Source organism: Manacus vitellinus, unplaced genomic scaffold, assembly GCF_001715985.3.
Source record: "Manacus vitellinus isolate BGI_N305 unplaced genomic scaffold, ASM171598v3 scaffold_80_pilon, whole genome shotgun sequence".
In the NCBI taxonomy this organism is placed as follows: Eukaryota; Metazoa; Chordata; class Aves; order Passeriformes; family Pipridae; genus Manacus; species Manacus vitellinus.
Genome location: NW_021940818.1, coordinates 135,908 through 150,287, shown reverse-complemented (window position 1 = coordinate 150,287; position 14,380 = coordinate 135,908). Strand labels below are relative to the sequence as shown.

Below are 14,380 nucleotides of genomic sequence, written 5' to 3'. Positions count from 1 at the left end.
TATTCCAAATAACTCCCTTGCTCGATTTGCTACCCACACACCAAAGCATTGTCCCATTTTATCTGGTTCCCCTGATACTTCCATTGCTTATCTTATGAAGATCTGTGTCAACATTTATCAAAACAAATGGCAAGCCTGGGACCTTTTAAGTAGTTTTTTTAGTTAATAAAACCAATCTTCTACTTCTGTTATGTTAAAAGTACATTATCTTTTTATTACAAACTCTCTACAGCTCTGTCTGTTTTCCTTCTTGGCAATTTCATGACTGCTCCAGTTGATTGCTGTATGGAGAATTACAAAATCATTAAGGGTGGGGTTTTACCAGCTGACTTACAGTACAAGCCATTTCTCAAAATAACCACAACAGTGCAATACTGATGTGTAATTTACGTCACAGTATGTTTTTATGAAATAGTTTGTGGCTTATTCATTTAGATTTAGAACTGAATATCTCTTCTCTCGCTTTTTAATCAAGCTTGCTTTTTTTTTTTTTTTTTTTTAACTTTTTAATATTTTCCACTCCAAGGCTTGGCTTGCCTCCAACTTACCAGCTACAGTGAGGAGGAAAAAATGATTTTTTTTTCTCTTTTCCCTGCAGTTTAACTGCAAGTGTGTTTTCCCCTTTGATGTATACATTTGTGTTAACTGCCTCAGAAGAGATGGTAGATTTGTGGTAGAATATATTGCACAAAGGTAGAGCAGAGAATTGATAAAAGAGATGCAAAAGTTTGGAATTTCAAACCATACCAAGCAAGTGAGGCTCCTGCTCTAGTACATTTCCTGTATAATGTCTTGCAATTAGAACAGGAAATCATTGAATTACTGTAAAAAGAAAAAGAACACTTTAACTGAAATATACCTTCCAAGAAATTATATGTACAATTTTTTTTTCTTGAATTTTTTTTTCCTTTCCAATTACCAGGTTGGTAATGACAGTAACAGATGTACAGACCCTTATCTGTATCCTTGTTCTGCTTGTGTTTTCTGGGGGTGGGGAAATCGTTTTTACAAATACAAAAAATGAATGGACAGAAAATGGGAAAAGCCTAATTGCAAAAAATATTCTGTGTCACAACAGAGTAGCAATTAAATTGAAACTTCAATATAATTATCAATAACAGTCGAGCCTGGAAGGGTGCCAGGCGCATAAAGTTGGTGCTCAGCCTTTATGTGGTTGCTAGGAGCACAGTGAAAAGTATAAAGCTTAGAGAAAGGAATGTCTAATATAATAAAGTAACAGAAGGTAGCATAAATCATTGTGAGAGCAGTTCATATTGACATTATTTTACTTAAATTGGGTCGAAACTAGACATTTAGTCTTACAAGAGGCACAAATTCATATTTCTTCTGCAGGAATAACTCTGTGCTTTCTGGGAAGAAGTGGAGTGTGCTTTCCTAGCACCAGCCTCGTACATATTTGGAATCTTTTAAGCAAAAATCTTTAAATGTTTGTTTCTGTTGGCATCCAAATGCATTTGCACTAATACGATTAAAAGAACTAAAGGGCAAAATACTTGGCAGCTTTTGCAGTTGAGGTAATTAGGTACAGGAAGGAACATGCATAGTTTTTCCATCAAGCTCTATAAAATCCTGGTGTGAAGGTCTTTTTAAAGAAAAAAATGCTTACTGATGTTGAGGGTAGATTATAGCAGTTAGCAATAACATTATAGGCTGATGTTTCTGAAACGAACAAAAAGAGTGTTACAGTTTTGTATTTCTCTTGTCTCTCCATAAATATTTCTGGCTCTAGATGGATTTGTTAGGAATTCATGCTCTTAGCAGGCTTTATTTTTTTTTTCTTTTGGGGCATTTAATTGTCTTACCTTACATATTAAAAATGGTTGTGCTGATTTGAAAAGTCAGTTCTTGCATAGATTCATTGTGTTTGGCATTTCATGCGTCTCTTACTTACAAAGACAACTTGAAGAACATGTAATCCAACATAAATGCCAGGCTGTGCCAAATCCCAGCTCTCTTTACCCCTCACAAAGGGAACTGTTGGATTACATCTATGCATATATAGGCAGTGCTCGGAAGGCAGGGTTGGAACCTTGCTTCCTAATTACAGTTTCTCTGTTTTCAGCCTGAAATATAAAAATAAATGAAAAATTGACATTGGAGGGGGTTATTAAACCACACAATTATGCCATAAGCATGGGATTAGAGTAATTTCAGTTGAGCTTTACAAGCAGCATACTGTAGGTATTATCTTTTACCATGTTCTGTCTGTTGAAGCTAAAATGAGATTCAGAAATACAGCATCTCCATTCCCTAATATCTCAGTTAAATATTTTTAGAAATTACGTTGTTTTTCCTAATTTTATAGGAATGTGATCCACATTTTGAGCTCTGCTTCTCCTAAGAGTTTACTAAACTCTTTCTGATCATATCTATGAAAAATACTCGGCAATGTTCACTAAGCCCACCATTAAATGGCACGTGTTAGGTTTTGCTGGAAGGAAAAAATAGTTCTTCTTTGGGCTTTTATTTTATTAGGGATTGGTCTACTTTGATTTCTCTTTTTTCATGTGGGCGTGGTTGAGGAATAAAGTCTTTGTTCCAGGAACACTCTATTTGCCTTTCACTAAACAAATCTTCGGTTTATTCAGCCTTTGTTCATTCTTAGATGTATTTATTGAACTGGAGTGAAAAAAAAGAAAAAAACCGCATCATAAAGTACTCATTGGAGTTGCACAAGCATGTATAAAAGTGATCCTGTAAAAAATTACTTGATTTTAATTTATGCCAGGGGTTTGAGTTAAGTCGTCAGTTGTCAGGGGTACAAAGTTTGTGTGATTCTGTGAAGGGACTTACAGCACATTTGTCTAGAAACTAATGGTTTACTACAAAGGCACGTGGGACATACATTTATATACACCCTGTTTAAAAAGCTGACCACATCCTGGCATAAGAAAAGTGCTGTCAGATCAACAGATTCAGCTCACTGCTATCTACACAAAGGTATAAAGTAGTAATAACTGTCAGGCAGGCGTACGTGAAACTCTCGAAGGAGCTGAGGGACGGAACATGAGCTTGTTAATTCCTAGAACAGTTTTCCTGATCTGATTTTTAGAGTTTCCTAATAAAGAAGAGACAGCCTTATTCCCAGGAGCAGTGGGAATCATGCCGTTGTGTAGGCTTATGGGATACTTGTTGAAACGAAGAAAAGCATGACCACATCCTTATTGACCAGAAGAGGGTTTAGGACCATAAATTTTATTTTCCTAGAAAAGTAATCTCAGTGCTGTTTACCAAAATGTATTACTCATACTCTTTTTTTCTTTTTTTTTTTACACGAATTGTTTTATCTCCCCACCTACATCAGAATGGTGGGGAGAGTTCTGAGTTTTTAAAAGTGATGACTTTCAGGAGCTGTGCTTGTAAAAACAGTACTTCGCAAGTGCGTCTGCCGTGTTGATTTTTTTTTTTTTGGTCATTGCATTTGTCTGCTGTGATGACATTCTAGGTGATATATCTGCTTCCAGAGACTTCTTAAAATTTAGCCTTTTATGTGTCAACATTTCCATTGCCTCACACGAATCTAGATGAGTTGTGCCATCGTATTTAGTTGGGGAGAACTGATCTGACATTTCTCTCAGTGTCTGAAGTGATTTTTACTTTAAGGGTAAGAATGATGATTTCAGGATTGGTAATGGGATTAAATAGTAGACCTTTTGTCTCTGGAAGAAGAAATAGCTTAGTTATTCAGTTATCAGAGTACAGCAGAAAAGGTAAAGTGAATGCTCTTACTTTGTCTTTATTGGCATACTTAGGAAGACATGCTCTGAGGAGATAAATGAACATAAAAAGAAGTGCTGTTAAATACTGGCTTGCATACCTGCAAATGAGAAATTTCTCATGTTTACATCTGTGGTTGGGTTTTTTTGCTCTTGAGTTTCCTGCTGGTTATCGTATGATGACACTTGATTGCGATATTACAGAATCTGCTGCCTTTACCCATAATGTCATCTAAAACCTGGAGGAATGGAAAGGTCTGAGCTCTAGATTGCTTTACATTTTGAGCCCACATTTCAGCAGTACCAGCTGTTCTAAAATTCATTTGCTCGTTATGCTCTGTAGGTGTTTTATTGAGTCCTGCTGCATTTGCAGTTAATGCGAGGAAAGTTACTTCCACCTGTTACCGTTTAGCAACAATGACCAGGTCAGACCAGCCCACCTCCCTGGCCAAGGGGCCCCTTGGTAGTACCAGTGCCAGGTACTTCAAAGCAGAGTTAATAGCTGTATGCTCTGGGGCTTGTATATTATTATTTTTAAAAGATGTTAGCTGCTGTAAACATGAGTGCAGTAAAGCTGTGTGGGGAACCAAGTGAAAATGACAGATAATATTTCTATCGAAGCAGCCAAGTTGGCAAAGTATGGAGAATGCTTTCATTCAGGCCCTTGGCCAGCTTTGGCAGAGCAGTGTTTTCTTGCTCATCCAGGTAGTCCTTGTGAGTAAGCATGGGAGAACTGAACAGAAAGCTAGAAATTAAGCTGTTTTAATAAACTTTCTTTAAGCTTCTATTTTTAACCTTTAAATTTCTATATTTAACCTTTCTTTCCAAACTGTACTATAAAAGATAGGCCTTGAGAAAAGACTGAACTGTGTGCTGTGCATGTTCTGAGATACTTGAGGTTTTTATTTTTCTGACATACTAAGAGGTTTTTCTTTTTCCTGTTTTTCCAGGTGAGGATGACGAAGATTCAAACCTGCTGATTCTCAGCTACCCCCAGTACTGTCGATACCGTTCCATGTTAAAGCGCATTCAGGACAAACCCTCCTCAATACTAACAGACCAGTTTGTTTTAGCCCTTGGAGGCATTGCAGTAACAAGCAAGAACCCCCAAATCTTCTATTGTCGGGATACATTTGATCACCCCACCCTAATAGAAAATGAAAGTATATGTGATGAGTTTGGTAAGTCATGTTACAACTATTTTCTACGTCTCTCGAGTAAAGACGTGTCTTTTTAAGTGTCCACTGGTTTCCAGAGGGAAGATGTGATTCCTTTGAAGTGAACCAATGCTATTTGTGATTGAAATGTTAAATACCAAATGTGCTCTTTCCTCTTTGAGACTTAAGGCTTCTAGCCACCGGTGATCTCAGTATTGCAGCTTCAGTTTATCACAAACAAAGATATGTTACGTAAGTAGAGGATGTAGCACAGTTACTTGGTATGAGTGAAAGGATACCTTGTCTGGGTTTGAAATTCACCTACCTTAACAATTCACCTATAGCCTATGTCTTTCCAGAAGCTTTACAAAGTGTGTTGGGGTTTTTTAAAAGTCATTATTGGTGCAATATGTTAAAAAATGCAAAATAGGAGAGAGTCCCTGTGCATCCAGTCGCTGTTGCAGAGCACTCACTAGCCGTGCTTACGCTCCCAGGGCCCTGCACAAATATCGGCTGTAGCTGGTGTGTTTCAGAGAGAACTGCAAGATTTGACACCTCATAGCAGCCAGGTGATTTCACACGTTTTGTTTTTGGTGTCAGATTGACCCAAGGACAGCGGATGTGCTGCGAATGTGTGGCAGAATGCACCTCGTGTAGACAGCCCAGGTAACTCCAGTGATGGATGCAGGGTAGTTTCGTTAGCAGTGTACCCAGGCTGGGAAATGAAGTTTTATTACCCATATCACCAGATGGATGAGCACTGCAGCTAGTGCTAGAAAAGTCTGTGTGCACAATGATGGGTACACCACTATGTGAGACCCCTACATCTCTGCAAGGAAGCTCTTGTGGTCTCTTAGAGGGCAAATTTCTGGTTATGCGTTTATGATGAGAATGAGAGGGAAGGGCTTCAGTGATTCCTGTGATGGGAGAGTCCTCTCTCTGTTTTTCCAAACTCAAGCATGCTGGCTATGAGCTTGGTACCCAGTTCAGGCCTTGTTGTCTTGGCAGAGAAGAACTGACCCAACCTGTGGCATTGGGGCATTTTGTACGATGGTGCTCCTGTGCTGCTCTACTACTCCATTCCCAACAGGCAGATGAGAACCTTCCTCATATGGTGTTGCCACTGGAGCACATGACTGTTGGGAGTAGTTTTAGTTTTGTGCTGTCAAGCTTTTTCAGGATCAGGCCCAAACTGTCAAGTCTGCTCACACTCACACAAAACATTACAGGCTTTGAATGAACTATGAATAAAAGTGTTGGTTGCTCTTAGGGGGTGGGGGCGGTGAAAAAAATGAATGAAATGCCCTGGAAGTTTGGTCCAATAAACACAATAGTATCATGTTGATTTTTATTTACTCTGAGCTCCAGCTTAGAATATAAAGTTCAGTTTTAATTGACTCTCCTTTTTATATGGGAAAGGTTATTTTAGGCTTGAAGGCGTTTGATGAGTCTACCATCTGCTTTCTGTGGAGTATTTTATTCAGGGTCATTCCTTGATTACAGGTTTGTTGAAATAGTTGGATCCATAATGTAAGTGTATCATGGATTATTAGTAATAGATGAATCAAAGAGATGTGGAGTGATGCAGAAACTATGCTTAGTGAACCATAGCAAGTGCTTTGTTCAGTGTCTGAAAGCAAACTATGCCATTCTCTTGACCTTTGCAAGGCAATTATCTCATTATCAAACCAGAGCTACAGACACCTTAGCCATAGAAATGAATAATATGTATTTAAAATTTAGTTTGGTTTAAGAAGCAGATTTTTTTAAATCCCTATTAAAAACAAAAAACAAAACCAAACCAAAAAAAACCCACAAAACTACTGTTTCAAAGTATTTGTTGTGAAAATAATGATGTGGTAAAACTTGTAAACCCTGCTGTGTTAGGAAGAAAAAACTGACCAATGTGTGGTTCCCTATCTGTATAGCAAAATGTACGGTGTCAATTATACTACCTTTGTTGAAGACAACAGGCAAAATACTATTTTATCCATTTCATTGCTGGCAGGACAATAAAATGTACCACACTTTGTTATACAAACAGTTTACATTGATACCATGTAGATTGATGTCACGTGTGGAAAGCGATGACTGGTAAGGCTAAACAGAGGCAGGGTGGGACAGTAGATAAATGGATTGCTCTAAGGCACTGGTATTTATCAGTCAAATCTGAGGGGATACCAGATTACAGAAGTGTGACTAAAATTCTGAAAAGGTATCTGTAAGGAGTTCCAGTACACATTTAATTTGAAGGTTATTTTTTACCTTAGAGATGAAAGAAGGCTGCAGAAGGAACAAGATAGGAGTGTGTGTTTCATCATTACCTGAAATTTTCCCAACTCTAAAGTGAATACAGAATTTAGGAAGTACAGTCTATTGATGTCTTTATGTGGGAAGCACTGGTTTCTGATATGGATGCCAGGTCTTCTTCAGAAACCTTGCTGCTGGGGAAAGTGTTACACGTTCTCTGCATGTTGGAGTACTGTGCAATAGATACAGCATGTCACAAGTGAGATACCAGAAACACCTTTACAGAGAGCCCCAGCTGTTGTCCTTGTTAGGCAGTTTTCATAGAGAGAAATACTTTTCCAGGAAATAGTCTCTTTACTTTCATTATAGATTTATAACAAAAACCATTTTGTTCTGACTTCTTCTCATACTTCCCTGCCTATTTTTCCCTCTTCTGTAGGGTTTAACAAAAAAAAAAAAGGGCAGGAAATGAGGAAGAAAAATTAAGTTTTGTTGACAATAAATAATGCTGTTTTGGTGTGGGACTTTTTAAAGTAGAAGGTGTATGTAGATGCTGTCTGTAAACTCCCACAGATACGGCTGGAAGAGATGCTACGATGCTTTGGGCATTCCCAGGTGGATGTTCTCTGTGTTTCCATAGAACTTCCATAAGGCTCAAGCTGTGCTAAGCTTCCCCTCCAGCTTCAGCTTGGGCTACCACAGCCAGTGCTGCTGCTGGCACCACATCTGCCTGTGCCAACCTGTGTCCTGCCTGTGCACTGCTGTATGGCACATGCCCAAGGGGTTTGGCCAGGAATATTCAGGACCAATTTTCTTGCACAGTCCTTTTCTGATTCTCCTTTGCCTTGCTTCAGAGTGCCACCATTTCCCATCTAGGGGGCTGCTGGAGCTGAGGAAACAGCTCAGCAGCTGGAAGGCTCAAACATTTGCATCCATCTCATTGTAGCCTGCCAGGGAAGGACTTGCTTTCCATTTACAGAGGAAAGACTGCTGTGAGTGGGAAGCCTCTTGCTCCCATTCTTGTTAATACAACTACTGATTAATCTAACTGCCTTGGAGGGTTTCCCTCCAGAATGCAAATAGGCTCAAAGGCTTGCTTCTGTTCAGAAAGCAGAAGACATAAACCATGCTTGGATGTCTCGATGGCCCAAGTTCCTGGCTATGACCGCAGTCAGAGTGTACATGTGTTCCCCTCCTGAAAGAAGAGCAATTAGAGGTCCTCACTAGCATGAAGCAGTCCAGGTGGATAATGAAATGAACATGAACAATGAAAACGAATAATTTATTTCTCTTCAGCTCAAGACATTTTTCAAAATCCTTTGCATTTATCAGCTGCTTGGGTTACTGTTACTGAATAACTTTTGTAAATGCATATAATTTACTGGCATCTGCTGTGTGGTCATACATGCTGCAAGAGAGAAGGAATGAAAAAACAAGGTTCCTAATAATTTTCATTACAGACCAAAGAGCTCTAGCTGGAGGCAAAGCTGCCTGTGAGTGTTCAGAAGGTCTGTCTGAAGGTCACTGGGCATTAAATCAGTGTGCACTTGTTGCTAGAGCAGCACATTAGAAAGTGCTTTATGTTTGCTTGTCTGAGGAAGGTGACTTGTCCTACCAGGCTTGTGCCAGCTCCGTGGTATGGAGTGGCTTCCAGGGCACATTGACGAGTGTGGATCCTTCGTGATCCAGCTGTGGGCTGTGTTGCCAAATGCATGTGGGCCCTACAAAAACACAGATGTGTCTGTCAGCCCAACCTCCACTTCCTTCAGGCCTGGGGACTCACAGGGCAGCGGGAACAGGCGTGCAGCTTAGAATCAGGAAGTTCAGGTGCTTGGGTGATGATGGATTTCTATGGCTCCATCAGCTTCACCAGGTGCAAATCTCTCACAGAGGGATTTATCATGGGGCTTTGCTAGATAAATATTATAAATCCTACCTGCTAAAGATGAACCAGAAGTCTGTCTTTCGTTTTGTGAGCATGGGGTTGCTTTTTCTATAAACAGGAGTGTGAGAGAAAACTAAATACAATCGTTTCCTCTCGATTTTTAAAATCTATGTGATAAGTTTTGAATCATTATTTTTACAGCATGCTGGGTCCAGTATGCCATTAAACAAGCTGTTTGGTCTCTGGGGTACTGTAAACATATGCTCACCCCCCAAAGAAGGTTAAAAGTTTTGATTTTACATATAAAGGCCAATTTTTTATAAAAAAATTCATACCAAAAAGGTGAGAGAATGAGAGAACTACATCCTGCTGTGGTATTAATATATTTTTTTTCCTCTGAAAAATTAAACCTTCATTTTACCATATCACGAGCAATGCAACAGGAATTTCTCATTGAAAAAAAACTGTGTGTAAAAGGGCATTGCAGTCCCCACTTACCTCCTCTCCCTAGCCCAAACTCAATGATATATTACTTGCTAGGGGAAAATTAATCTACATTAAAAACAAAGCAAACCTCCAAACCTTCAATAAGTCATCTGTCCCTGTAAAACAATGAAGAAAGCAGTTTCTCTCACTTCCAGAACTGGCAAGGAGTGGTTAGGAATGAGGGGTGACTTACCAGTTCTCCCATGCACTGGTGTTTCTGAGCCAACGATTTCAGAAGGACTTACTTCTGTCTTGTCACTGACCAGGGAAGCCATGGCAGGACAGCGCCATGAAGGAGAAAGGACTCTTTAGGGATAGGTCATGTACCAGAAAAATTGTGTGGGATGAAAGCTGATGACTTCAGGGTATAGAATGGTACCATTAGTCCTGGTATAGCTGAAATTTGGTCTGTCTTCTCATTATGCATCTCAGTTTACAGAAGTTTGTGACTCACAGATAAAATCAGTTGTTTAGGGGAAAAACAGAACAAAATAAAACCTTGGCAGGGAATGAGACTTAAAAAAAAAAAAGACAAAAGAATGTTTCCAGTCTAAATAAAATACAGTTTTCTTGTTGGTGACTTTATTTGTGTGAGTCAAAGACTCAAAGTTGGCTTTTCTTTTTAAACTAGCTCTAGTACAAAATTTGTACTTACGCTTGTATGGGTGTTTTTTTAATGCTTTTCAGCTGATATGAAGTATCACCATTATTGCTATTGACTGTTTTGGCTACCTGCAGGATAATTTATATCAGTGAAATTCAGAAAAACAGAAGTTTCCATATAGATGCTTCGGGCTTCTTTGTTTTAATACAGATGTGATGTTAGAGTGGGATTGATGTTAGTGCTTCTCTGCACAGACTGTAATGTTTAAAGCATTTAGAAATGCAATAGGAAGAGTAAGGAGACTTTTTATTAGCGTGGATACTGGGACCTCCTTAGATGGAGCTTTACGGTGGCATCTCCAGCAGTCTGAAAAATATGCAAATCTTTTCCAAGGTCCTGGGCAGGGTGGCTTAGCTAAATATTTCAAATTTTAGGTCTCTCAAAACAAAAACAGGACATAGCTGAAGGGGAAGTAATGATTAATGCATAATAGTGCTATATACAATATAGATAAATGTACATTTCCTCTTCCCTCCCAAATCACCTCTGCAAATGTGCAAACGTAAGCTTTTAGCTTGAAAAAGCAAATCTGAAATGTTCTGGATTCTGGTCAGACCTCTTTCTTATTTTGATAATTCAACTGTGAAGCAAGATATTAATGATCCCCAGATGTTGTTTATAATGATTGATTTTTCAGTTATGAAAAAATACTTGCAGTTTTTTTAAACAATAGATATTTTCTAATGTGCTCTGCAGCATTTGAATAAAATGTCTGAAGGCAGAACTGTTTATATGCCCAACATAATTGCTTCTGTTAAGTGATTTCTTCATTCTTAACATTTTTAGCTCTAATTGCTTTTTCCCCATACATCTAAAAATAAATATTTGCAAGTTTTGCATTCTGTCACTCATTGAAATGCATAAAATATTTGTATACTCAAAGCAAAAAGGCACTGATAAGGGGTCACATTCTGCCTTACTTAGTGGCGTAAATGCAACATAACTCAATCCACTTCTGTGGCTGTTACTCAAGATTTTCACCAGTTAACCAAAGACAGAATCTCACCCAATGTTAACAGCAAGCTAAGTGAACATGAGTAAAGTGTAGTAAAGTAAGATAAAATACCTTCCTGTCTGCAAGAACTTCAATAGAAACAAATGCTGTTAGCTTCTACTCTTTTTTTTAAGTGCATTTTCACTAGCAACCACAGTTGTAACCAGGATAAATATTAAGATAGATTATTTTTCACTTTATAATCAGAACTCCTTTATGAAGGACACTGATTAATTTGTGTTGCATGTTCCTGCTGCCCTGAGGAAGGCAGCAGATGCTGAGTGGAGGACCAGGCGCTGCGTGTGGCTGTGACCCGGCTGCTTGAGGAGGCATCAGGGCTGTGAACCGTGGGGTGTCCAGGATGGCCTGGGTGGGGACAGCTTTAGGGTTCTCACGGGAGGGGAGGTGAGATGTCCTCACTGTTACGAGGGCCCATGGCACTGCTGAGAGCCTGGGTGTGCCCACTTCTCGCTGGCACTTTTAACTGCTTTTTAATTTTTAACTTGTTGACTGTGTGATGGTGTTGTGGGGTTTACGTGTTTTACCAGCCAGAGTTTGGCAGAGAATCGAATATACAGTTCCAGCAAACAAAGGGTTTGCAAGTGAGCTGCTCTTCTGTGCCTGATAAATGTAACTCATCGCGTGTCTTTTGTCATCTCTTACGCACACATCTGTTTTATGGGTGTCCATGCAATAAATGATTGTAGATATAAATTACTAACTCCTCCTGTATAAGATTTCCACTCGATGGTTAGTTTTGCAATTCAGCTGTCAGAATCACTTGTGATTATAGAGAAAAGTAACCTAAGCTACGTTCATGGTGCACGTGAGCCATGACCATCATAGATGTTCTCATGTCTGGAGCCATCGATTTTACAGTATGTGTTCCCCTGGTTTTGGTGCTTCCCTTGGACCACCAGGCCTGCCCAGACTCCTGAGCTGTCTCAGAATTTTCAGTCCACCAGCATCCCAAACCTGGCAAGCAGCATCCTTCAGGTTCCAGGGCTCAGCAGTGGCAGCAAGCATGGGAGACCTTCGTGTCCAGGGAAGGGCCCCCATTCCCGTATAATGGAAAAGTGGTTTATGTCAGAATATGGTCACATTCTTCTGATTAAACCCACTCAAAAAAGACAACATTGTAATATTTTCCAATGACTGTTTATCACGAATTACGTCAGCCTTAGTTTAAATTGCTATTATTTCTCCTTAATGCTTCTTGGTGCCTGCATAATTTACAGCATTGGCATCTGCGGGACTATGAAATAACCTTTCACAACCACCATACAATAGTAAAGAACATGAAGTTTTTGTTGTTAATTATTATGGGACTCCTTTAACTTTTTTACAAAGTGACATAAAATATTGTTGAGGTATTTATGGTTAAAGCTACTTTTACGTGGATCTATTTTGCTTCTGGCTAGTTCTTAACTAAAGCAGTCATTTGTGGTTATTATGCCTAGGGAGATATTATGTCAGAACTGGTTTAAGAGTATTATTATGTATCACATGTCATATATTACATGTCAGCACTTGAGGCTGTCTTTCAATAAAAACAAATGTAATTTTAGTTAATGGTCTTTTAGGTATAGGCCATTTGTAAACTTACCTGAATTCATTTGAAGGTACACTAAAAAGCTTTGTTCTCTGGGAGCGCACTTGGGTAATTTCATTTTGGCTTCAGAAGGAATTTCCAAAATATTAATCATTATTTCAATCAGAGGGTTCTGCCTCTAAAAAGCAAATAGTTTCCCAATAGCGAGGTTAATGTACACATTTTAAGGAGCTGTAACTGTTACTCATTACTTTGTTTACTTTTCCCCCTTCGGAGCTCACGAGTGGGAGGTTCCCCACTGGTCAGGCTGATAGGAGTATCCCAGGCAACTAAGGCACCTAATGATGATACTTCACTGTGCCGCTTAAATGAATAGTTTATACCTTCTAGATAATCCGTGGGTGAAGTGGAGGCAGGTTGGGGGGAGAAATTAAAGGTTGCAGGAGAGTTTTAGGTTTCCTTGAAGTTTCATTTCAAACTTGGAAAATGCAAACAAAGCAAACTTCAAATTAATGTGTCATTCCCCTTGGTTCCAAATTCTGTGCATATTTTCCAGCACTTACTTATTTAAAGCAAGAAATGAAGCATATAGGATGTGCCAGAAAGTTTACACAAAGAATGAAAACACATAAATGACTCACGTGAACTTTTTCTGTTGTTTCTTTTTTTTCTTAATGCATAATTATTTCACTACTAGTAGGAAAAGAAAAAAAAAAGACATGATTACATGATTTCTCTCTTCCCCCCACCCCCAAATCTGTGTTTGAGCACCATAAAAATGATCAAAGCCTCTATTTGTCTCTAGTTGCATTTTTCTCCATGGGACTGCTGGTTTTGGTGACTTTATTGTAAGGAACTGAAACCCTGCTGGGCAAAAAAAAATCAGTTTCTGTCCCCCTGTAAATGCACAGACTGAAGATGTGAAGGTGCAAACATGAAACTAAAATAGCAAGCAAAGAGCAGGGTGAGCATTTCGTATGTTGCTAGGGTGAAATTTAATAAGGGGAACATAAAATGGAGTTAAACTTGCCTGGATGCCGTGAGATTTTTTAATATTAGGCAGCATGCTTGATTTCCCTGGAAATGAGTGAGCAATCTGAATTTAGAGTTGTTTGGCAGGGGGAGGGGGTGTTTCGTTCTCTTTTTCAATCAAAGGCATTTCACAACCCGATTGCATGTGAAAGGGGAATCTATCCTTACGTAAGAATGTAACAAACTTTTCCGTTTAATGAATGAATATTCGGTATTTCGGGAGCCCATAAAAGATGGTAAAAGAGGGAGACAGAGCTGACCTCGTAGAGATTTTAATGAAGATTGAAGTTAGTAGTGAAAAGGTCAAAGTGCCATTTGTTGAGCCCCTGCTCCTGGCATGGTTTCAAAGCTCGCAGTGCTGACTGGGGGGCTGTGATGTGTGTTAATGAACAGTTGTGGCACTTAACTGAGATCATGGGTTGGTCACATGAATATATATAAAAGATATGAGTGAACATTTTTCCCCCTTTTTGTGGCTGTTGGAAGGACTAAACAATTAAAAGAAATGTTTGAAATGTTTGAACACCACATTAAGTCCCCTAGTCTGTAAGGAAAATGAGCTGTGAATAATAGAATACTGCTCTAGTTAAATATAGTTATTCAAAATTGTTTTTAGCTACAGA

General features: G+C 39.0%; 1 protein-coding gene across 1 annotated transcript in view; it reads left to right on the top strand.

Annotated features, from left to right (window-relative positions):
* Positions 1-14,380, top strand: part of ARID5B (AT-rich interaction domain 5B) — a 102,981-nt gene that overhangs the window by 28,974 nt on the left and 59,627 nt on the right. Inside the window, exon 2 of the mRNA XM_008933646.3 lies at positions 4,688-4,918. Coding sequence (XP_008931894.1) covers positions 4,688-4,918 — 231 coding nt within the window. The remainder of the gene's footprint in view (positions 1-4,687; positions 4,919-14,380) is intronic.